At 40.4% G+C, this 26,501-nt stretch overlaps 1 protein-coding gene across 2 annotated transcripts; it reads left to right on the top strand.

Annotated features, from left to right (window-relative positions):
* The first annotated feature begins 1,536 nt into the window (after positions 1–1,536).
* lcat (lecithin-cholesterol acyltransferase) lies at positions 1,537–24,898 on the top strand. Of its 2 annotated transcripts, XM_079345251.1 has the most exons (8): positions 1,537–1,721; positions 2,152–2,417; positions 13,043–13,199; positions 13,545–13,660; positions 13,913–14,008; positions 21,296–21,520; positions 21,818–22,013; positions 23,974–24,898. In XM_079345251.1, the coding sequence occupies exons 2-8, from the start codon at positions 2,267–2,269 to the stop codon at positions 24,332–24,334; spliced, it is 1,302 nt and encodes a 433-aa protein (XP_079201377.1). In that variant the 5' UTR covers positions 1,537–1,721; positions 2,152–2,266; the 3' UTR covers positions 24,335–24,898. The 2 variants fall into 2 exon arrangements, with proteins under 2 accessions (XP_079201377.1, XP_079201378.1); XM_079345252.1 differs by lacking the exon at positions 1,537–1,721 and having other exon boundaries at positions 1,982–2,417.
* Positions 24,899–26,501: the final 1,603 nt, after the last annotated feature.

Here is a 26,501-nt window from a genome sequence, read left to right as displayed (position 1 = left end):
TTAACATCCTGGCCAAAAGAGCATTGACCCTTTGCCCTACTTACAGTGCCCAAATATATTGATGTTGTAACCTCGCAGAGGACACTTTATATGGTTGACTAAACACACTGCTGCACACATGACAAAGCAGCGATTTCCAGGGCCAGGAAAACTTGCTCATCATATGGGGAGAAAAGTCAGGATGATTTGAATGGCCAATTATTGAAAGGGGTCCTAAATATATATATATATATATATATATATATATATATATATATATATATATATATATATATATATATATATATATATATATATATATATATATATACACAGTGGTGAAGAAGGCCAGCTCTGTCCTGGGCTGCCCCCTGTACCCTGTGGAGGTGGTGGGAGACAGGAGGATGATGAAGAAGCTCTCATCCCCCATGGAGAACGTCTCCCACCCCTTGCATGGTGCTGTAACAGAACTGGGCAGCTCCTTCAGTGACTGGCTTCGCCACCCGCGGTGTCTGAAGGAGAGATACCACAGGTCCTTCCTTCCTGCTGCAGTCAGACTGTTTAACCAAGCCTGCTCCCAGTAGATTATAAAACACACCAAACTGGACAATTTACTCCTACTTCTTGTGCAATAATAATGTTATAAGATGTCACCTGATCTGTATTTTTATTCTTAAATTTGATTGCATTGCAATATTTATTTATGGGACAATCTGTGCAATAACATTCCATCCTTATGTGCACTGTGTGCATGATAGTGTTCATACTGTTTACACAGACTTACATCTTTAAGCTACTGGCATTTCAACTGTTCCTTTCTGAGGCATGTTTTTTAATAGCTCTTTAAATTGATGCACATTTCTTTTTCGTACTAGCTCTTGATTACTGTTTTTGATGCATGTTTTTTTCTGCACTTATATTTTTATCTATTTTAATTTTTTTGCACTGTGTGATTTTCTTCTGCTATCCTGCTTTGCTGCTGTAACACTGTAAATTTCTCCGCTTGTGAGATGAATAAAGGATTATCTTATTTTACACACACACACACACACACACACACACACATATATACTGTATATGGTGTAGGCCTTCTAGGCTGGGTGGACATTTGAAAACCAAGGTTTTCTGTGCGTTTTGGCCTTTTAGACCTACACATGGAACGGTGTTTTAGCACACTGAAAACGCACATTTTTGGAAAACCTTTTCCAAGGAAACTCCGTTCAAGGTTTTTATGTACAGACAGGGAAAACGTTTTGGTTTTTTGTCTCGTAACGTCACACTGTGCGCCAGTTTTCTCCTCCGTTTGGCATCACTGTGCGACGCAAAGTGACTACTTTTGTTTTACGTGACATTAGTGCGCATGCAGACAGAACCATCTAGTGCTTGGTTTAACGTTTTTAACTGGACTTTTTACATGTTTACACATACATTACAGTGACTCCCTCTATGTTTACAGATGGGCCAGAAATTTGGACTAATTTGTAAATGAAATGGTCATTACAGAGGAGTGGAGGAAAACGTTTAAGCATGTCATTGACATCGTTTTTGACTCCATCAATCAATCATTAGACTATTTGTATAGGGCCAATTCACACAAGTGCTATCTGGAGACACTTCACCAAAGAGCTTAGGCAATGGGATAATATTGGAGGAGGAGGACACAGTCCGATGGTCGTGACTGTGCGTCGGGCGGTGGGTGGGACGAGACACGGTCCGATGGCATGCTCATGTCAGCTGTAAAGGTGCGTGTTGCGTTTTCATGTGGACATTAGCAGTTTAGCGTATGTGGACAGGATTATTTTTTAATGTACGCCTGCGTGAGGACAAGGACTCGGCATTATGTCATCGTTATGTCATGTAAAATCATCATTCACATTGTTTAGAAGAGTGTTGCTAGCAGCCAAAGTAGGACTATAATTTGTACAGAATCTATGTTGAAAGAGACTGGTGTGAAAATTCTTCGTTATTTATGATTGCTCTCTCAAAAACTCGTGTTCTGAAGTCACTGTTATTGTAAATCATTTATATTGTGCAAATAGGCTAAATGGCCAATGTGTTGTGTGTACGAATCAATAGGGCAGCGAGTAACCTGTAGGCTAAGCCTTTGCGTTTTTTTCTTAGTACGCCTGCCTTGCATCCCCATGTTTTTGTGTCATTTACTTTGTTTGCCAGGAGTGAATACTTCAACAGTAGCCTAGGAAGGTCCATCATATCGGCCCGCGTATAGACCACCTCCGCAGCATACTAAACTCAGTTGTAGAATACTTCACTGCTGCTTGAGAGGAACATGGGACCATCTGGACATCTCTCCTTGGTACTGCTGGTTGTCTCTCTGCTGGGGCTTCATCACTCCTCAGGTTTCTGGATCCTGAACGTGGTATTCCCTCCAAACGCTAAGCCTGATTTACAAAGCAACAGCACTCCACCACTCATTATTGGTAAGTGTAGATAATGTTGTTTGGTCAGGTTTTAGTATAGATCTGTGACACAGTTTTTGTACCATCAAACACATCTAGGTCTAACACATCCTGTTTGCCAACATAGAAAAGCGAGTAAAAGTAATGCTTATTTGTGTTCTGCGGTTTGTTTTATTTAATGGATCACAATAGTTTGAAATAGGCCTATAGTTTAATTTGATTAAAGTAGACTAATGGGGAAAGGAAAATATACAGGAGTAACATATGGATGGTTATATTATTTTGACACAGGGTGCAATTTTAAGAAAAGGCAAGACCCACCACCATTGTTCCTATTTCCATGTTGTGAAATATGCACTTTAGTGGTGTACAAAGCACTGCAATTTACTGATTCACATAGCTGTCCTAAACTAAAACTGTATTATAAGGGAATGGGAGGTTGATAAGAGATAAACAAACAACATCTGCACACAAAGAAGCTCCTGTTTAAAGGATTTATTGGCATGTGGCATTTTGAGTAAACGTGTTTTTCTTCATACACAAAGTGTTTGTTGTGAGTTACCATTTTAAATATAAATAGACAAAAATATGACCCAATACAGCTGAAATTCATAATTTTCTAATAAGCTAGCTTCGGAAAAAATACATTATTTAAGTGACAGACTATCATAAAGCTAATTCAATATGGAAATATCTTCTGTAAAACAGATGTCCATAATACGTGCAGTTGAAGTGCCTATGAAAAACAGTAAATATTGATAAAAAGCATGATGAATAGATATACTGTATATACCTGACAAAATCATAATAAATACTAGTGAAAAAACATACCACGATATATAGGAATATTATTAACCAGGCATATAAACATATTCAAGAATTTACATGAAGGGTTGATTAGAGCCCAACAGCTTATTTTGTGTATGGATGTGACTAACTGTTTGTCTGTGTATTGATGTCCAGGCTATGATTAAAGTACATTGTACTCTGTACATCTGACCCAACATTTCCATGTTTGTGTCTTGCTTATCTAGACCATGCAGGGCAATTTCAGGCACAAAAGGTCAAATATGTAATACCAATGTCAAAAGACGTATATCCCTCTTTCTTTTACCCCTCCAGCCCTTCAACTCACGAGTCTTTCTTGTTATTTTTAAAACAATACTTTTTCTTCATGTACAGAAATTGCATTACAATTTGGAGCAAAAACAGGGCATAAAGTCTGAGTCTACAGTAAACTATGCACAGTTTTTTACTTTTTTAACATTGGAGTTAAATTAACATATTTATTGTTCTATAAAATAAAATGTGTTTATTTATGAGGCCCATGTGACTTGATGTGCTTTAAATTGAGGTAAAAACAGAGTAACTACCAACAACCATGGAAAAGCTATAGAAATCAGATAAAAACCACCATGCAATGCATGTCAGAAACATTACATATTTAAACACCAAAAACCCCAAAATTAAAATGAAACCAATCAATAAATCTTCATTTGTACAGTGCCAATTTATAACAAATTTTACTTTGAGACACAATAAAAAAAGCAGGTAAAAGACAAACTTTGTTATTTGATATAACAAAAGAATATTAGAGGAAAAAATAAGTTGGGGTGGGGAAGGGGGTCTGGGTTGGTGTTTGGTCCATAGCAGTCTGCTGTCCCCACTTACGATCCTGAGGAGTCTACAACACATGGGAGCTCATGAGCTCCCAGGAAAATGTGTAGTTAGTAACTTAGATCCACAGATATTGACATCAAGCAATATGATGTGAATGCACAAAAAGGAATTTTTAAAGCCTATTCTTAAAAGTAGGCCTACGGTGTGTCTGCCTCCTGGAAACCTGACTTATAGATGATTCCACAGGCGAGGGGCCTTATAACCAAAGCCTCTATCTACCATAGTACATTTAGGGCACACTGAAACTCTGCACTCGCAATCCGTACCAGGCCCTAGCACGCTCACTGCTAAATGCCAGTTCGTTTGACGACTCCAATCCTTGCTCACGGTACACTTCCTTGGCCATGGCACACTTGTTCAAGGTATGTTCATGCACAAGCACATAATTTTGACTGTGGCTGTCTCTGACTATAATGACTCAAAATAAGCCACAAAGTCACTGAAATAGCTGTCTCTTCTTTAGTGTTGTTGTGCGGACACCGACCCGACAACACATCCTTTTTTTCTTCTCTCAAGTCCACCTGTTTTGTAAACTAGGCACTTCTTCATAGTTATATAAACCCATGCATGTGTTGTATTACAATCTTGTGAACATGAGGTAACTATGCTTAGGCCCGGTTTGTCCTGAAGCAGTTGGGGAGACCATCATGCTCAAGCATGATATGTGACAACTTTGCGAAGGTGAATGTGTCCTTGGAGAAAATGTAGGTACCAAGAGCAGGCCTGTATTATTGGAGCATAATGTTCTTCTCGAAGGGGTTAAGCATCTTGCCCAAGGACACATCAGACATGTTAACATGTTAATATTGGAGAAACTCCGGTTGAAGTCTGTTTGCGTTGAAATACAACCCCTCTGGGTAATGTCCTGTTTTAGCGTAGTCTCAGTGTCTCAGTGTAGTCTCAGTGCTAATTCTAAAAACACACTGATTGACTACCACTTTCTCCAGGATCTTTGAAATCAAAGGAAGATTTGATATAGGTCTATAGTTAGCTAAAGTTTATGAATCAAGAGTAGGCTTTTTAAGAAGATGTTTATTTACGGCTACTTTAATTGACTGTAGTGAATACTTCAACGCTCTGTGGATGAACTGTAGGACTGCCAGTAAAGACATATTGATCACGTCTAAAATAGAGCTGCCAACTAAGGGTAACTGAATTTAGTTCTGAAAGGTTATTTGGAGAAAAATATTCAAAGTTATTATGGAGTTTTATCGCAGTTTCTACCGAATCAGAGTGATCTGCATTAGGTAAGGGCAGGAGTTAACTAATTTTGTCTCTAATGTTTAGAGTTTATTGTTACAAAAGCATATGAAATGATTACTGATTAGGGCTAAAGGAATACATAGTTCATAGTGCGGAAAAGGTCAGATTGTTTTATTTTCATTGATTGGAGAGTAGTAGGTCACTCAAATGAGACATAAGGCCTTTGTATATTTATTAGCAATATTGCGCCACATTCTTTCAAATATATGCAATGTTTGTTTTAGAAGACACATGTCTGAGTTGTACCATGGAGCCAGAGGCTGTTTGATAACCTTTTGTTTTAAGGGTCCAAGAGTAACATGAGTAACTCTGACCAAATCTACAAAATGTTTAACAAACTGTTCCAGTTGAGTGAGACTTATATTATTATAAGAGTTTCCAAATGGGTTAAAATATGGTACTGAATTAGGTGGAATAGTTTTATTAAATATCCCCTCATCCCCGAGGGGCAATTAGCGCACCAAGCGGTCGACCACAGGAGCAGCGACCTGCATACACCCTGACAGAGCAGGGGGAGCAATGCAGGGTTAAGTGTCTTGCCCAAGGACACATTGGACATGTTGCTCGCAGGGGCTGGGGATCGAGCCTTAATGCATTAATTGACCAGTGAATGTGTGAAGGCACTGCTTGGATAATTAATAATTAAAGCTGTATGTAGCACTTATGGTGCTTTCTGTACCCTTATGGAGTGCAAGAATAGACTGAAGGGATAACTGGGCCTGATCAGAAGATTCAAGATTCGTAGGAGCCTAGGGGATGCAACACCAAAGGAGACGCACACACAAAGTTGCAGTGAAACAATGAATTTACTCTGCAAATTGTTTTAGAAGAATTATGTACAAGGGCAATACAACATGCGCACTTTGAAAAGAAAAGAAAATAAAGTACCCTCAAAAATGGTAAAGTCCTCTCAATGTTCTCGAAATCCAGAAATTGATAACAAAAAAACTGACCATGCTACATCTCACACGGTTTCCCAGCTCACGTGGTTTCACAGCCTTTGGGACTCTCAGTATCAATCACGGTGTATTTCCACCAAAAACTGCTACTGACACGTTAGCTTCCCCGGAGCAGGTAAAGGGTTTCTCTCTGTCTGCGTCTCTTGCACGTCTGAGAGCAGAGCACGTAGTGATCAGGAGAGGAGACTTGACCTTATTGGCTAATAATGATTTTTAACTATAGCGCAATTGACTGCCCGAAGTGTCAACCAAAATACGTATTACGTATTTTGAAATGATTTCTTTTAAACATTTATCAATTTATATTTATGTACTTTTTAGTCAATATTTAATCCTACTCTGACATATGGGATTTTAATTAGTTACATCAATATTTATATTTTAATCCGGTTTTTAAGACTGGGTTACATGTACCTATTCGAAGAATGACATTAAAGCTGTGCTAAGGCTATCATTATCATCAGTCATATGAATATTTAAGTCACCTAACTATTATTTTAACATCAGTGCTAAGAACAAAATTTGATAGAAATTCGGCAAATTCAGATAGAATATCAGAATATGATTAAGGTAGGCACTAAAATAGAACAAGAGTAACAAATAGAACTTGCTAAAAGGTTCTTGTTTCAGAGTTGGGACCACATTAACTAAAAGAGCTTTTAATAGTAAAACGCTTTTCCGGTAATAATGGAAATGTGATTTTCAAAGTTAAGGTTTGGGTCTAAAATAATTATAAGTTTTCTTACTTGCTCACTATATTTCCGGGAAATTGATTACATTTTCGGAACAACAGTGAGTAATCCAGTCTGGTTTGTGTTGAGTTTTAAAATGTTCCTTAACATCTAGGAGTTGATATTGGTATAGAAGAACATAGTAGATGTGTGTGTTCCTGCATGAGAGTCCTCCCTGACTCCATCCACATACCTGCAACAAGGAGATCACAGCCAGCAAAGAGAAAAAAAAACAGGAAGAGGCCAACCCTGAGGCCGTCATAATATCTTTTATGCAATCTGTACATTTTTTAGCCCCATTACATAGGGCTAAAATCATCAGATGACACTTAAATGTAAAACGGTGTTGTCACTTTGTGAATGGTATCATATGGTATGTTTATTAATGAGTGTACTAAGAGGGAACTTGTAGATTAAAGATCAGCAATCTATGGGATCATCCTTGTTGAACCCCAGGGAAAACCTTTCTTTCTTCTTAAAATTGCATAGAAAAATATGAAACTTTTGAAAAAGGATGTGAAAAAGTCAAGAACAGGCCAACGAAATGATGATGTCTTTGAATCAAAATTTTATGCTAAACAGTATCAAATGCAACTTTAAGATCACTTATATTTGTATCTTTGTCACAGTCAGGGTTGATCCTGAGGTCATTGACAACTTTTACAAGTGCAGTTGAGGTAGTGTGGTTTGCCCTCAGGGCAGACTGGTATGTACCATGTATATAAAGTTGAAAGATATTTGTCCATTTGAATGTTAACAACTTTTCCAGTATCTTGCTAATAAAGGGCAGATTTGAGATTGATATACTATTGATGTACTTTATTGGTACCTACAAAGGTACATGTGTTGTGCAGAAAGAATCGATTCAGTGTTCCACTGGATACATACAACATATAACATTACAAATTCAAAGTCATTTTTCTTTAGCAAAGGCCTTATTACAGAATTCCTAAAAGGAGAAGGGAAAATGCCAGTCTGTATAGAGGTATTTATGTTAACAAGCTATTCTATAAGGCAATAGGAGATGGTTTTAAAGAGTTTGGTTGGGATTAATTTTCAGAGGATTGCAGTGGTGTGAAGACGCATTTGCTGGGGAGGATTTGTGATTGGGGGTTCAGGAATATTCTGATGAGCAGGCACTGGGCATGTTGGACAAAAGTGCATATCTGTTCTCCTGCTCCATCTGGAACACTCCACCTATGCCTCCATCCCTGTGATGGAGGCTCTCACAGATCAGGGTTTCCCTTTTTGGAATTAATGTGGCCAAAACTGTGGCAGGGACCCTGCTCCCATCTTGTCCAGGGACGGCCCGTCTTACAGTCTGGTCTGAACAGCGTGCAGCCAACAACCCGTCCCTGCTTGCCCACTACCTATCAAGGCTCCTGCATTTTGGGGGGCTTCACATGGGTCTGGTGGCCTGTCCCTCTCACATACAGTGGGTACGGAAAGTTTTCAGACCCAGCCTGGTTTTCTCCACACATACCGCTTAAAATTAACACCAAAAAATCTTGATCTCATCAGACCAGGGAATCTTCTTTGTCATAGTCTGGGAGTCCTTCATGTGTTTTTTGGCAAACTCTATGCAAGCTTTCATATGTCTTGCATCGAGGAGAGGCTTCTGTCGGGCCACTGTGCCATAAAGCACCGACTGGTGGAGGGCTGCAGTGATAGTTGACTTTGTGGAACTTTGCCCCATCTCCCTACTGCATTTCTGGAGCTCAGGCACAGTGATCTTTGGGTTCTTCTTTACCTCTCTCACCAAGACTCTTCTCCCAAGAATGCATAGTTTGGCTGGACTGCCAGGTCTAGGAAGAGTTTTGGTCATCCCAAACTTCTTCCATTTAAGGATTATGGAGGCCACTGTGCTCTTAGGAACCTTGAGTGCTGCAGAAATTCTTTTGTAACCATTGCTAGATCTGTGCCTTGCCACAATTCTGTCTCTGAGTTCCTTGGGCTGTTCCTGCGACCTCATGATTCTCATTTGCTCTGACATGCACTGTGAGCTGTGAGGTCTCATATAGACAGGTGTGTGCTTTTCCTAATTAAGTCCAATGAGTTTAATTAAACACAGCTGGACTCCAAGGAAGAAGCAGAACCATCTCAAGGAGGATCAGAAGAAATGGACAACATGTGAGTTAAATATGAGTGTCACAGCAAAGGGTCTGAATACTTATGACCATGTTACTCGTCAGGTGCCGGCTGGACTGGCGGTGAGATGTCGTCAGGTGTCGGCCGAACCGGAAAGGAGACATCAGGTGTTGGCTGGACTGCCAAGAACACGTCGCCAGGCGTCGGCCGGACCGCCGCAGGGACATCAGGCATCGTCCGACTCTTGACGGATTGCAGAAGTAACATCATCTGGAAGCAGATGGCGCTCTATGGAACCAGAACCATGAAGCACGAGGCGCTCAGCGGAAATAGGATCAGTAAGCAGGGGGTGCTCTGCGGGACCAGGGACAGGAAGCAGACAGCGCTCTGCCAAAACCAGTGACAGACGGCGCTCTGCAGGAACAGGAAGCAGACAGCGCTCTGCCGAAACTGGTGGCAGACGGCGCTCTGCAGGAATGGGGACAGGAAGCAGACAGCACTCTGCTGAAACTGGTGGCGGACAGCGCTCTTCAGGAACGGGGACAGGAAGCAGAGGCTTGAGCTAAGGAGTTGGGGAGCACAAGGGCAGAGTCACAGGAGCACAGGGCAAATGTGAGCCATGGTGGCCACTTCTCCTTTTAGGGCCTCCATGGTTCCCAAGGAAAAGGGCCAAGCGGGTGCCAGTCCAGAAAAAGTATCCATATCATCCAATTTTCTGCTGGGTACATCTTTGGTTGGTTCATTCTGTTACGGTTGCGGGCAGAAAAACAGGGAGGAGGACCCATGTGCAGAAAAAAAAAAAGATTTAAACAAAAGGCAAAAGTTACTCAAAAACAGGGAACATCTAAATAATCCGACAGCAGGGTACATGAGACAAACGAAAATGAACCGACAACATGAGGGAAGGAACACAGAGACTAAATATACATAGGGTAATCAGACACAGGTGAGACTAATGAGACAGGTGAACACAATGAGGGCAATCAACACTGGAGGAAAACTCAGACAGGAATTAAGACAACACTAAGAACAACAAGGTAAAGCATAGAACACTGAAGAAACACAGAACTGAAGAATGTAACAAAACACAGAGAGGCGCAAGGAGAAGAGATTACAAAATAAAACAGAAAAGTAAACAACACATTAACACTACACTAGGAAACACTGAAACAAACAAGGGAAACAATCAACACGAGAAAACATTAACACAGAGAAACTCTAGGGGAAATGGGAACTAAAATAAGATGAAATACATAACTAAACAAGACAACAAGCATGACACTTCTGCCCCAGTCACCTCCATCCCAGCTCAGCTGAGCCCAGAGGGGTATTGCACAAAATCAAGATAAGGGATTAAGACAAGATACTGTAGCGATCGTAAGGCCGATTGCGGGGACTGGACTGAATGCCGCAAAGCATTATGGATGTTCGAGACTTTGGGGATAAATGTCTTTATTGTGTTCAGTATTGGGGTGGCAGTGTTGCTGATGTTTGTGTTTTGTTGTGTTCTTGTTGTCAGTTGTTTTGCTTAGTTTGGTTGTTTGTCATGTTAGTGAAAACCGTGAGTGTTTGGTGTAGCGCTGTTAATGACATCCTGCCATTGGCATTGTGGTTCAGTTCTTGTTGTTCTGTCAAATAAAAGCACCTGCTTGGGGCAGTGTGCAGTGAATGAGACCAACTCTCATTCCATGCGTCATCCTTCCATGCAGCTCGTCACAATATGTTAGTTATCCTGGCAAATCAAAGCCCTGTTTCCACCAAGCAGTCTGGTTTGGTTTTTCTTGGTACGGAACACATTTTGTGATGTTTCCATAGTCTAATCCCGGGAAAGATTCCCAAATAACCAACCTGTACCATCTTACTTTTTGGGAAGTATCCGTTGGGGTGCCAAGAATATTGAGCCGAGTCAGTCGAATCTACAGACCGAGTTCAACACTGCAGTCTGTTGATTGGTCAAAAGAATTGTCACTTCCTGTGTGACAACACTAAACAAAACCCTGCAGTGTTTAAATGCACAGCTGATTGTTGTTGTTTGTTTATTTCTCCTCGCGGCACATAGCCTTCTCTGAAACAAAGCTTGATTGAGTTTTATAAGAAAGAGCTGCATGCCAGTGATAGAGTAGATGAACTGCTGGGTGTCGTTGGTTTTGTTTGTGTAACGTTTTTCTCTTTTGTTGAATTTATTAGGTAGCGGTCAGCTGTTAGCTGTTAGCTGCTATTTTGTGACGCTATTACGTAACTGACACGGTTCAGGCTTTAGTGAACCAAACCGTACCAAACTGTACCGATTCATACCCTACTGCTGTGTCGTGAGAACAATCAGGGTAATAAAGACAAGAGGGACACACAGAGGCAGGAAACAAGAACACTGAAGACCAGAACTACATCTTAAAACAGGAGACACTGAAGACTGAACAAAGAAACAAAAGAGGCAACACTAGAGAATTAATAAAAGAGAACATAAACAAAACCAAACCATGACAGACCATGTGATATTTCAGTTTTTCTTTTTCAATAAATTTGCAAAAATTTCTATATTTGTTTTTTTTCTGTAAAGATGGGGTGCTGAGTGAACATTAATGAGAAATGTATATACTGTTAGTGCGAGCAAATTAGTGGTATGTCAGCTTGGTCAGCAAAAAATAAAAAATATAGATAGATAGATACTGTAGGGAATAAAATCTTTTGAAAAAGTGAAAAGATTTTTTTATCATTCCCATATAACTTAGCCTCTGATTAAACGTTAACACATTGCATTAAATACAATATTACCTTGCATGCATTTGATTGAGTAATATAAAGAATTTTATGAGCAAATATCCCTTGTGTCTGTATTTTCAGAAAGTTTCAAAGCAGAAAAACTGGGCAATAAGAATAAGTCTTGAGTGAAATTCATCTACCAAGAGATGTATTTATGTGGAATGATATTAATTGTTGTAATGTTTGGAATAGGAGGGAGTTTTGCTCTTCGTACAATGAGATAGTATGCTCTGTATATGATGAAAGTAAGCCTTACAGGCATAAACATAAGACCCATTAGATAAAGCCTGCACGGAATGAGTATGTAGGTAAGTGGCATGCTAAAGCCCGGTTTACATTAAAATCATGGGCACAGGTAGGCGGACCCAGACAAGGGTCAGTGCATCAGTACCAGAAGCTGACAACTGCAAGATATATATTGGCCATCCACTTTATTTGTAAAAAATTATCAGGCTATGAGTGATCATTATATGGCCAAGAAAGTGTTAAGACACAATGTTTAAGATTTATGGTTATAATTCTAAAAAAACATCTTTACTCTGCACAATATTGCTGACTTAGTAAAAGTGAGGCCTATAAAGCAGGAAATGTGGAGACTAAGTGATTCTTAATTTGGAATTAGTCCACAGAAGCCGACAAAGCGATGGGGGCAAATGGGGTTGGGTGTTTTGTCCAACGATGCATCGGACATGTGACTGCAGGAGCTGGGGATCAACCCCTACCTTCCGTTTCACAGACGACTGACACTTTCCTGTAGCTCATCTTATTTATATATTTTTTATCGTCTTGTCAATCCATGGGCTATTTCCAGTCAATGTTGTCTGTTTGGTTAGTTCCAGTCAATACAGACAAGGCTTGTGAGCTCTGCAGCGTAGAAATGTAATCTCTCAAGCTGAAGACTTTTGATAGTATGCTGGTGAAATATATGATAGATAGATAGATAGATAGATAGATAGATAGATAGATAGATAGATAGATAGATAGATAGATAGATAGATAGATAGATAGATAGATAGATAGATAGCCAAAACCCTCTGAATAGGTAGAGGGCACTCAAGGTCAGTCTTGCAGTCTTATTTGAGTTAATAATAATAAAAAACAAAAATAAACTTTCAGTATTTATGGTAACTTGCACTAATGTGTATGAGTGTGTTTTTATGTCTAGTGCCAGGAAACTTGGGGAACCGCCTGGAAGCTAAGATAGACAAGCCAACATTGGTAAACTGGATGTGCTACAAGAAAACGGATCACTGGTTTCCCCTGTGGATCGACCTCAACATGTTCATGCCTATAGGTGTAGACTGCTGGATTGATAATATTAGGTATCATTTATTGACTTACATTGTCTATATTGTATTTGTTTTGCCTTCTATCCTGAAAAAGATGTAATATTAAAGTTAATTCTTTATCGCCTTCTTTGTTATTGCAGTTCATCAAAGTAAGATTCCATAACAATGTATATCATGTACCCTGGTATTATCAGGCCATACTTTTACTGTACAAGTACTTTTTACAATTCATTGTTTGGTCAAAGTCATCACTCCCAGACAAATCAGCTATAAAGGGGTAATAGTTATTCTTTTGCAAACACGTGACCAATCACACAAAAAGATTGTTGAAAAGATTTCCCAACTAGAATGACATGAATGTATATGTTTGGACTCCAGGCTTGTTTACAACAGGACTACTAGGAGGTCATCGAACTCACCAGGGGTACAGGTTCGGGTGCCAGGATTTGGGCAGACATATCCCATCGAGTTTCTTGACTCTAACAAACTGGCTGGTAAGAAAGAAAAACGTCTGTTTGTTGATTTTGGGCTTTGAATTTGTACATTCTGTTTTCTAATTCTATAATTTTATATTGAATGATATATTGAGTGATACAACATTTACAAAGGTTTAAAGAAAGAATAATCCTTAAGAATAGACCAAACTTACTTGATCAGCATCGTAATATATTTTGTCCCAGAGGATTGGAACACCCAACCAAGTTATGTTTAAATTTTTCACTTAAGTCTGCTGCTGTTTTGTTTAGGTTACTTTCACACTCTGGTGCAACATTTGGTCCAGGTGGGCTACACCCAAAATGAAACAGTCCGAGGAGCACCATATGATTGGAGGTTAGCTCCAAGTAAGTCACAAAGCCACACTTGCACCAGCACAAACATAACACAAACACTTTTACTGCTGTTTTTTGTTTTGCTGAGCTTTGCTTTAGATAGGTGTATATACCACAGGGCAGGAAATTAGCCCCTGCCACCGGCCAAATGCGGGTATGGCGAATTTTGAAGTTTGTTTTATGATGTTCATTTCAAATACGTTTATCATATATTTAGCCAGGATATTCTCATTTCAAAACCAGAGCTGCATCCCACAACTGATGTTATTGTTTACATTTTGTGTTGATATTTGATCTAATCTCACAATGGGGGGGGGGGGGGGGGGGGGGGGGGGGACGCTAAAGTATTCAGAATTTGAATGTTGAAGAATATTTAATTGTTGGTGACGTCGCCGTGCTGTTGCGAAATAAAGCAAATCCACTTATGATGTGAAACAATTATTTCAAAATTGTGGATGAAAAAGTTAATTTCCTGCCCTGATATACTACAAAAGTAAATACAGGTTCTCAAATATGAACTGGTGTACTTTGTAATACAGAGTACAAATTTGATGCCAATTTGACAAAAGTTTAACAATGCTGAAAACACAAATGATACTTAGACTAATTACTAAATGATTTAAGTTGCTTTTTTGTGGTCACATTGTCGATGCAGATGTTGTTGTCAGAAAGTACTGATAAGGTCTGCAACTAGTGCTACACTCCATTTACCTCAGAACTGAGAAGTCGGAGCTTGGAATGATGTTACACCCGAGTTGAGCGTGTTCCAGTTTCAAGTCAGAAAAGCAACATGGACACCTCCAGGAGTACCTTTGTTTTGTTAGCAAATACCTGACGATAACAACACTATGTAATAGTTTGCAGACAAAACTTTAATGACAACATGTCCACAGAGAGAACTTGCACAATACTGTCGGCGTGATTGATTTTCTGCCTCGTAGGAGGTCGTTCCAACTCTGCAGACTCCTGCGTTATGTTCGAGGCCCTGCTGACTTCTGCGCCCTCATCGCCAATTGCTCTCAAAACATTAAAAAGACAGCTGTGACAAATAATCGAAATGTTTTATCATGGCTTGTTTTGCATTATTAGATGATTTGGCAAGCAATGCGCTCTGCAGTAAGTATGTTTCAAAAGAGCGCAAGGATCAGTTTGTTCTGTTGGGAGAACGTCACTGCTTGATTATTTCCCCAGAAAAAGCTGTTCTGCCAATGACGCTGTAAATGTTCTATAGGGAAATTGTGTTTTATTCTGATAGACAGTTGCAGATACCTCTCGCTTTTGTGCCGTGATGCATTTTATTTTTTGCACTTAACTTATTATCAAATTTCATCCTCGTGTTTTCTCTTCAGACCAACAGAATAAACAGAAATTGTCACCTTCTCTCATGCAGTATTAACTACAACTAACTAACCTATAACTTCGGCTAAGTGAAAAAAACTAATTGTTTTTGGGTCACTCAGCATTCGAGTTACTTACCTAATTTTTTCAATGTATTTTATATATTAGAGTTTTTATTCAACCTTATCCACTTCCATTCTTGTTATTGGGAAGCTAATTTTGTTTGCTCTTGTATTATTATGGTGAGGTAAATATATTCACATAGTTTCTAAAGAGCTGTATGCATGTTTGATAAATACAGATTTTTTTATACTTTGGCAAATTCTAAATTTCAATTGTAAGGCAGAATTTAGAACACTTTTTACGCACTATTGACAAATGAGGGCCCTGGTGGTTAGGTCAGGCTCCTGACCGCCCCCCTGAACTATTCCCTGGTTTTGGTTGACTTTTCACAGTTTGACTTTCCCACAAGGGAAAATAAGGCACTCATTATATTTCACAGTCTTGAAGTCAAAACTCTGAAGTATATTCATCTGGCGATGAGTGGATGGAGAGCCAGGGTATATTTACTGCTGAGATGATGAGCTGATGGAGAGTAGATGTGCAGGTCTGAGCAGGTGGATGGCATGAGCAGTAATCAGGAGGGAGCCATGACAGTACCCCCCCCCCTCAATGAGCGCCTCCAGGCGATGCCCCAGGCTTGTCAAGGTGATCACAATGGCAACCACTGACTAAGGAGGGGTCCAGAATCAATTTTTGGGATATCCAGCAATGTTCCTCTGGGCCATAACCCATCCATTCAACAAGATACTAGTAGCCTCGACCCTGGTGGCTCACGTTCAGCAACTGCTGGACAGTGTATGCAGGATGGTCATCGCTGATGTAGGCCTGAGATGGAGGGGTATCCAGGCGAGCGAGCTGGTTTTAGCTGTGACACATAAAAAGTTGGGTTAATTCTCATATGTGGAGGTAATGTCAGTTTAGTAGTAGGATTGATGACAGCATCTATTTCATAAGCTCCCCATAAGGTCTCAAACGAGGAGGCAGTTTCCTTGAATTAGTCCTTCAAAGGGAGATCTTTGAAAGAGAGCCAAACTTTCTGACCTGGTTGGTAGTTCGGTGCTGGGGTACGGTGACTGTCCGCATTGTGACGGTTGCGATCAGCTGAGTGAAGCAGTGAGGCCCGAGCATCTCTCCAAACCTTGTGACAGCATCGAAGGTGAGCCTGGACTGACGGAACAGTGACCTTATCTTCCTGTGGAAGGAACAGGGGCTTCTGGTAGCCCATAGCACATTTAAATGGTAAGGCAGAGCTTGACAGAGAATTGTGCGCATACTCAATCCATGTCAGATGGGTGCTCCAGGAGGACGGGTTCCTGGCAGTGATGTAACAGAGAGCCACTTTCAGGTCCTGATAAGCCCTCTCACTCTGACCTGCTCTGTGGATGGAAACCAGAAGAGAGACTCACAGTGGCCCCAATGGCCTGACAAAAAGCTTTCCAAACCTAGGACATTGAGGACCCCTGTCCAAGACAATTTAGGCGGTCCTATCAACAGGTCAGCAGTTTCCAATGCAGTGGGTAGCTTGGTTAGAGATACGCAATGGGCTGACTTGGAGAGCCTGTCTACAATGGTTAGTATGATGGTGTTGCCTTGTGAAGTTGTTAACCCAACTGCTCAAGTGCTATGTGGGACCAAGGGCAACGGGGGATGGGCAAGGGACGGAGTAGCTGTGCAGGGGTTGATGTAAAGACTTACCACGAGCACACACAGTGCAGGCAGTCACAAAGGCATAGGTGTCTTTGTTCATCAAGGGCGACCAGAAGTGCCTCTTCAGGAGGGACAAGGTGCGGCTAATTCCAGGGTGACAGGCAATCTTCGGGCGTGTGTGCCCACTGTAGCACCTGTGAGCGGACAGAGTCTGGCAAAAAAAGACGATTGTTAGTTCCATTCCCTGGGTCAGGTTGGGTGAGTTGAGCCTCTCGGAACAGGGACTCAATCTCCCATGTCACAGCTGCTCCCAAGCATGATGCAGGAAATACAGTGTTGGGAAGGGAGGCTTGACCCTCAGAGGCATACTGGCAGAAGAGACCATCAGACTTGAGGTTCCTGGAGCCTTGGACAATAAGTGAGGGTGAAATTGAATTGGCCAAAAAACAAAGCCCACTGGGCTTGATGCAAGTTGAGTTGTTTTACAGTCTGGATATATGCCACATTTTTGTGATCTGTCTGGTCCCTCCAGCCACTATCTCCACCCCTCAAGGGCCAGTTTTACTGCAAGTAACTCCAGATTCCCTACATCATAATTCCACTCAGCAGGTGACAAAGAGCGTGCACAGGGGTGGATCTTGTGGTCAGAGGTTGAGCGTTGGGACAAGATGGCCCCAATCCCAGAATCAGAGGCATCTCAGAGTTCATATACAATAATCTATGGGAGTTAAGTCTTGTGAGAGGGGCAGCCACTGGACTATAGTCTCAGATAAATTGCCAGCAAAATTCGGAAAATCCCAAGAAACGCTAGAACTATTCTAACAGTTGTCGGTTTTGGCTACACTTGCCAAGCCAATGAGCTAACATGAAATTCACATTTCTCTGCTTTGACGTACAAGGTTAGCATCCAGAAAACTTTCATCTACCCCAAAATCCACTCGGCCGAGTAGTGCCAAGACAGCATTACTTCAAACTGAATTCGGGGCTGGGGGGATATCGGGATGTTGCTCTGCTCACCAGACCCTTTCCGCCCAGCTAGATTTTTCCCTACGACGCTCAATTGAGGCAACGCTTAACTGTCGACTCACTGTCCCAAATTGCTGATGGCCAGGCCCAGGCCCAAACATTACCCTTAAGAAGCCCCATTATACAAGGTTCAAGGTTCAAGGTTCTTTATTTGTCAATTCCAAAATATGTCAGACATACAGTGAAATCGAAATTACGTTTCCCCTCTCCCCACGGTGCAATGTAGATAAGAAAAAGGTAAATAAAATAAAACAAGGTAAACAAGAGGTAAAAAAGATAAATAATATTTACATTAATAAACCTAAATGTGCAAAAGTATTAAGTTAAATAAAATGGAGTATAGAACAAGATTATAAGAAACTTGTGCATGCGTGCAATGTGCAATAAGTGACCAGGGTTCTGTTTCAATGTTCAAACAGGAGGAGGTTCCAAGGTTCAGTGTTCATGGGGGCAGAGGGGAGGGAGGGGAGGGAAGAGAGGGGAGAGAGTTCAGCTTCCTGACAGCTTGGTGGAAGAAGCTGTTTCTCAGTCTGGTAGAGCCGGCCCGCAGGCTGCGGTACCGTCTCCCCGATGGCAGGAGGCTGAAGACGCTGTGTGAGGGGTGGGTGGGGTCACTCACAATGCGGGTTGCTTTGCGGGTGAGGCGGGTGCCGTAGAGGTCCAGAAGAGAGGGGAGCGGGACACCGATGATCCGTTCAGCCGCCTTCACTGTGCGCTGCAGGGTCTTGTGGTTGGCAGCAGTGCAGCTCCCCATCCACACAGTGATGCAGCTGGTCAGGATGCTCTCGATGGTGCCTCTGTAGAAGGAGCACATAACACTATCTTAGATTTGTCAGTAACATAGGTCAACGGTTGCTGTTCAAAGACTAAGAAACACTGAATAAGGATAAGCCCTCCATGTACCTAGATCTCCTGCATAGCGCTCTTGTGCTGGGACATGTGCCTCTCTGGGAAGATAAGTAAACTGAGCTACAGGAGGCACAGGAGCAGAGGGCTAGGCTGGTCTGCCTGAGCTGAAGAGGAGAGTTTTGTGAAAACATGATCTCCATCTGGGCTACAATGCTTGAGAGGTTCTTTAGTGTTGCCACTATGTCGCAAAGTGTATGGTCATGAGTCTGCTGGGTCCATGATGGTCAGATTGTTCTGTTATGACCAGTGAATTTTGAACCCAGATGCAGGACACTAAACAGTGGGGTTGATTGGTAATGATGTTTATTGCAGTGAATCGGGGTGAAGATGGGTGAGGATTCCGGAGGTTGGCAGAGTGAAGGGCAAGATGGCTGACCAAAGAAGAGGAGGATTGTGAGCACTGCTGATAAGTGGCCGGGAATCCAGATAAGGGGTTGAGGCAGATGGGTGTGCAGGAATCAGGAGAGAGCCATAACAAACTTGGTGTCTCATTTCTAAAACAGTGCGTAAAATCCATACAAAAAACGTTTGTACGCTAAAAAACAGTTTTGCGCACAAAATATTTCAGATTCATAAAACCATTCATACTCACACTTTCATGTAATTTTCTCTTTATTAATCACGATCCACCTGGAAACGTGCGCACGTAGATTAGCCCCATGCTCCACCCTCTACATGCCCACATTCAACCATAGATGCAAAGCAGCTTGTGAATGAAAATGCATACAAATGAGTGGGCAGATGAAAGGTTTCCAGTGCTGGATCACAGCGAAAACTGACATTTTTGACGAAGAAAATATACTTTCTTTACTAGAAGGAGCAATGAACTTAAGGTTGGAAAGCACATAGAGGTATTGCTGCAGCTGGAGTGTCACAAACTTCAGAAAAAACAGAGAATGGCACCACATTGCTGCTGCAAAACTTCTTCCTACAGTGCCATAACATTCACTTTTCATAATTCCGCATGAGTATACCTGCAATGTTTATGTTAACAGGACCAACACTGATTCATGCAGTATGTTGTCAGAGTGCAAACGTCAGTCAGCAGTCTCCCCCATTCTGGCTGCATTTGGAGCCGAAGAGGTTTGATGCAAATTCGCGACAATAGGCGTCAAGGGGTTAAGGAAGTGAGTTAGCAAGTGCCATGGGGAATTTGAATGGGTTTGTGGTTAAAAGCCTAAAATAGGTTAAGAGATGTTGGAATTTGGTAGACGAGATAAACTACATTAGGTAATACCTCCACTTGATCATCTTGAAGATTGTTCGTGCCCTTAAAACAGCGATTGCTAACAAGTGGCTAAATGAGACTACAGTGGTTGTCAGGGTCACGCCAGAAACTCTCTGGCTAGTTCACCTTACTGCCTGAAGTGATGTTTTTCTGTAGTCTTGCAAATACTAGGTTAATAAATATTAAGGTATGATTTCCTTAGCTTGTCATAACCGCTGAATAGATCGATGAAGCATAACATTGTGATGTCAAAATTTTGCTTGTAGCTTCACATCGCATCACATCTTCGCTTGGCTGCATTAACGCTTCAAACTTTATAAAAGTGGTGTTCATCTGTGCAGATTGTCTCACTGAATATGACACCTACACATCAGAAACATGTTTGATAAATAGCTTATTTTCTGCAATGATCCAAAATCTAATGCAAAAATCCCTGAGGCGAATTCTCAATAGACCCCATGACGATGCTACTTCTGGGTTGGTCTATAAAAATGTGTCATCACTTTTGTTCTCTATTGAGAATTTATGATTTCTTACTCATATTGATGCTAAAAGTTATGTGAGAAGCTTGTGCTGAAAAGTTGGTGATATCTCTTTTTGAGATGATCACTATAAGTGAACATTTCACATTACAAAATCATAAAGAAATTGATTTGTGCCAAACTAAAATAAAAATACCATTATAATCATTTCAAAGTTGTCTGTTGTTGTGACAAAACCAGTAAGAATTATTTGGATGGTGAGCAAATTGGAGCTTAAAGCGAGTAAATAATAAACTCACATGCTGTTTGCCAGAAACACAAGTCTACAAATCTACAAATGTTGTACATATAATGCATAAGTTCACAACTTTATAAGGTAGTACCAGGACTGCATGATTATTTCCTTGTTATTGGATCTTTGCATATTTACTTGGTTTCACATAAATACAACTTCAAACATCACAAATATACACATGACAACTTCTGTGAAACGCTATGTACTGTTTATGATTATTATTTAGATTGTACACCATGAACAAGTCTGCATACACTTATCAAAGTTTAAGCCATCAGCCTACAATATCTCTGTAATCCCTTTCCTGACAGATGAGAATGCAGATTATTTTACAAAGCTGCAGGAACTGGTTGAAGAGATGTTCAACCAGTATGGGAAGCCTGTTTTCCTGCTTGCACACAGCATGGGCTGCCACTATGTCCTTTACTTCCTCAACCACCAGCCCCCGGCCTGGAAAGACAAATACATCAGGGGCTTCATTTCTCTAGCCGCTCCTTGGGGGGGTGCTGTTAAGCCACTAAGAGTCCTGGCATCAGGTAATGAACATTACTAAGAATAGAATAGAATATGCTACCAATGCTAAATGAATCCGCCACTTGGCGCTGTCAGTATGATCAAAGTATTTCCATTTAAAATGTTGGTTATCTTTGATTATAGTAAAGATCATTACTTAAGAAGGCAGCATTAACTTTTTGGAATAACCACTTTTATTCAAGATTTTTTTATTTGATATTAAACCATGCAAATCCTACAAAACAATATATATTGCTTCGTATATTTGCTTGTGACATTAATTTATTAGCCACATATTTCTTTTTTTGCTGCTACAACAGGTGAAAATGATGGCATTCCAATGATTTCCAACATCAAGATCCGAGAGGAGCAGAGGATGACAACAACTAATCCCTGGATGCTGCCGTCTCAAGAAGTCTGGCCAAAAGACCATGTGTTTATTTCCACACCAACCTTTAACTACACTAACCAGGACTACAAGCGCCTCTTCACAGACATCAATTATGAGGATGGCTGGTAAATATCAGATAAAATGTTATAACACAATTTTAATAAACAAGAGTCATTCACATTTTTAAATTTAGACATCCTATATTTGTCAATCATATACTGTATCTGACTCTGAACATGTTTATGGCAGCAGTAACAAATTAGAATCTGTTCCACTTGAGAAACTGGTCAATAATATAAACTAGACAATTTGCAGTTTAGTGGAGAAACGTGTGAACGTTTTAAAGTAAAAATGAAGTCTCTACGTGGAACAGAGCAAAAGTTATAAGGCTGAGAAAAAGGTGGAACAGTGGAAGAAAATCCCATTCATTTCAATGGGGCAGAATTTTGTGGAAAAAGTGAAATACCGTAAATTCCGTACTATTGAGCGCACCTGGATATAAGCCGCACCGGCTAAAAATAAGTAAATAAATGTATTTGTACATATATAAGCCGCACTTGATTATAAGCCGCAGGTGTCCACGCTATAACAAGAGCTATTTACACAGACGTAGGCTACCGGTAACATCCGCAAATACTGTAGCGTCCGTACGGACGTTAAAGGACGACGAGAGCGTTCAAATAATAACTTTTACTTAACCCGATCACTGTCGGCCGTGACCACGCCGTTTACAGCGGAGAGCAACACACGTAACTTGCCGTAACAATCCAACTCTCTCCCCCAGCGTTCTCTCATACAGCCACTCAACACGTTCTCGCTGGTGCATTCACTGACTCTCCACATAATCGGAATTATGAACACATTATCAACTACTGACTTTACAACATGAACCGTTACAATACGAAGCCTAGCCGACGGTGTCTGTAACACGGCTGATGAAAAAGATGACCGTAATATATTTCACAAGAAAAAGTCCATCCATTCACTGCCTCAGAATGACTTCATTACTCACTTCCTCAGTCTCTGTTGTCGCTGTCAGTGTCATCTTAACGTGCAGCAGCTCTGTTAGCTTCTTTGACAGCCAGGTCGATCGCCTTTAACTTGAAAGCTGCATCATATGTATTTCTCCGTGTGTTTTCCATCATGAGGGTGCGTGCATGAAGCGCAAAATGACTGATATTAAGATCCGACGTGACGAAGTCAAATGTTTTTGCGGCAGAAGCTCATTGTCCCCCATAAAAAATCCATGCATTAGCCGCACCGGAGTAGAAGCCGCAGTGCTCGAAGTGTGAGAAAAAAGTAGCGGCTTATAGTCCGGAATTTACGGTAACTTAAAAAGTAAAAGTAGTAAAAACGTGAAAAGATATAGCCATCATGTCCAGAACAAGCTGAACAGAATGATAGTTGAACGGTGAAAGTAGCACAAACGGTGCAAAAGTAGAAGCGAAGCAAAAAACGTACGGAAGTAGAAGAATAAGTATAAAGATTTGGATAACAATAGTGTGAATGCTTTGAAGCATTCACACTAATTATACTTCAGTGTGCTGCATCTTTCACCAGAAAATGTAATCCAATCAGACATCTAAAACCCATTTCTCAGAGCACAACTGCGTAGTGGTGGAAAAGCATAAGAAGCAGATAAAACCAAATTAGAAGTTATCAGCTAAAAAGAAACAAAGTTTGTACAGAGAGAGCACAGTCTACCGAAGTTAAATACATTGTGTGTTAATCATACCTAATAAAGCTGATTCTGAGACATGTAAAGTTAAGTAAAATAGTGTAAGGTGCACTGTTGTTTAGAGATGGAAAAAAAAAATATTTCTCTAGATCTAATGTATCGATTTTTTTCCTTAAACTGTTTTGAGACCATCTTACAAGAAATACTTTATGTAAAGAGTACCATTTATCTTGATTTCAACAATCCTGAGGAGAGCTGTTGAGCCATTTAACAATTTCCTTCAAGATTACCTCTGCCAGGCACCTTTAACAAGAAGCTACATGATCAATTATATAAATACAAATTATGACTTTCACAGCTTTAAAGTTTGTTTCTCAACACTTCTTATTTTCTTCTTGGTAATATAGGTATATGTGGGAGGACACCAAGAATCTTACCAGCGATCTACTCCCGCCAGGTGTTGAGGTGTGGTGTATGTACGGCGTAGGACTTCCAACTCCGGTAACATACATATACGACGAGAATTTTCCCAATGAGGACCCGGTGGACTTTATTTATGCCGATGGAGATGATACAGTGGACAGCTTTAGCATGAGTCTTTGCAAACGATGGGCGGGGCAGCAGGAAAAGCCGGTCCATGTTACAGAGTACCAAGGGCTGGCCCACTTGGATATTGTGTTTCACGAAAAGGTGCTCAACCAAATCCAGAACATCTTGGAGGGCAAAGATGTGTCAAACAGTATTGATGTCAGATCAGGAACCAACTAACTGATAATAACTTATAAACTTTGAAAATCTATTAATGTGCAGGGTTTTTAAATAGTTAACCTTTCAGTGTGTTGAAGTTTAAGGCAAAAAAAGTTAATTTCAAGTAGCTCCAATAGTTTAGGCATCCCAAGGCCAACAGTCCCAAACCAGTAATTTAATCTCCACTTCTCATTCTATATAAATGACAACCTTATGGATGCTGATGACTTGCAGTATGACTTTGTCCCTCATCTGTTTTTTTTGCGTTGGAAATTTGATTAAATTCAGAAGTAAATCTGTATTATTTTGTCCACATACACCAAATGAGACATAGATCATATTGTATGGATAGTTACTTTTGTAAATAAAGTCTATTTCTGTGTTAGTTATATAACTATAGCATTTTAACTAGACTGTAGTTATTTTTAGTTACTGTAGGGAATAAAATCTTTTGAAAAAGTGAAAAGATTTTTTTATCATTCCCATATAACTTAGCCTCTGATTAAACGTTAACACATTGCATTAAATACAATATTACCTTGCATGCATTTGATTGAGTAATATAAAGAATTTTATGAGCAAATATCCCTTGTGTCTGTATTTTCAGAAAGTTTCAAAGCAGAAAAACTGGGCAATAAGAATAAGTCTTGAGTGAAATTCATCTACCAAGAGATGCATTTATGTGGAATGATATTAATTGTTGTAATGTTTGGAATAGGAGGGAGTTTTGCTCTTCGTACAATGAGATAGTATGCTCTGTATATGATGAAAGTAAGCCTTACAGGCATAAACATAAAACCCATTAGATAAAGCCTGCACGGAATGAGTATGTAGGTAAGTGGCATGCTAAAGCCCAGTTTACATTAAAATCATGGGCACAGGTAGGCGGACCCAGACAAGGGTCAGTGCATCAGTACCAGAAGATGACAACTGCAAGATATATATTGGCCATCCACTTTATTTGTAAAAAATTATCAGGCTATGAGTGATCATTATATGGCCAAGAAAGTGTTAAGACACAATGTTTAAGATTTATGGTAGGATGTATCATTCTAAAAAACATCTTTACTCTGCACAATATTGCTGACTTAGTAAAAGTGAGGCCTATAAAGCAGGAAATGTGGAGACTAAGTGATTCTTAATTTGGAATTAGTCCACAGAAGCCGACAAAGCGATGGGGGCAAATGGGGTTGGGTGTTTTGTCCAACGATGCATCGGACATGTGACTGCAGGAGCTGGGGATCAACCCCTACCTTCCGTTTCACAGACGACTGACACTTTCCTGTAGCTCATCTTATTTATATATTTTTTATCGTCTTGTCAATCCATGGGCTATTTCCAGTCAATGTTGTCTGTTTGGTTAGTTCCAGTCAATACAGACAAGGCTTGTGAGCTCTGCAGCGTAGAAATGTAATCTCTCAAGCTGAAGACTTTTGATAGTATGCTGGCGAAATATATGATAGATAGATAGATAGATACATAGATACATAGATACTTTATTGATCCCGAGGGGAAAAAAATATGGGCCCATATATTTCGCCAGCATACTCCCCCAACAACTATTTTGCAGTTAAGATCATTTTTTAAATGTATTTTATCGATGCATTCCAGGATTTTAAACAGGTTTATAATAAAAAGCTATTTCAATCAGGAGAGACATACATACACTTACATACACTAGCACTATTGGTCAAGAAGTGTATTTAAGCTCATGCTTTGACTGTGGGCTCATGGGGTAGAAAACCTTGTTTGGTTTAAAAAACGTGTACCGAGTGCCAACATTGGTCAAAGTTTTTACATGTTTGCAACTGCTTCAGTTCCAGCCACCAGGATTTTCAAAGTTAGCCATGGAGTGCCTCAAGGATCAGTGCTTGGTCCGATTTTATTTACATTATATATGCTTCCTCTAGGTAGTATTATGAGAAAACACTCCATGAACTTTCATTGCTATGCAGACGATACTCAGCTCTACATAGCAATGAAGCCAGAAGACACCAACCAGCTCCGTAAACTAGAAGCCTGCCTCAAGGACATTAGGACCTGGATGACAAGAAACTTCTTACTGCTCAACTCAGACAAGACTGAAGTTATAGTGATTGGACCTAAGAACCTTAGAGAGACTTTCTCTGCCGATATGACGGCCCTTAGTAGTATTAGCGTAGCCTCTAGTACCACTGTTAGGAACCTA

This window comes from Symphodus melops (assembly GCF_947650265.1).
Source record: "Symphodus melops genome assembly, chromosome: 6".
NCBI classification, from domain to species: domain Eukaryota; kingdom Metazoa; phylum Chordata; class Actinopteri; order Labriformes; family Labridae; genus Symphodus; species Symphodus melops.
The sequence above is the reverse complement of the archived record's forward strand: the minus strand, read 5'-3'. Positions and strand labels throughout refer to the sequence as shown.

Excerpts from the sequence above, each read along its gene's own strand:
- lcat (XM_079345251.1), top strand. The coding sequence starts at position 2,267 with ATGGGACCATCTGGACATCTCTCCTTGGTACTGCTGGTTGTCTCTCTG. Across the intron at positions 2,418-13,042 it reads CACTCCACCACTCATTATTG|TGCCAGGAAACTTGGGGAAC; the intron begins GTAAGTGTAGAT and ends TTTTATGTCTAG. Across the intron at positions 13,200-13,544 it reads TGCTGGATTGATAATATTAG|GCTTGTTTACAACAGGACTA; the intron begins GTATCATTTATT and ends TTTGGACTCCAG.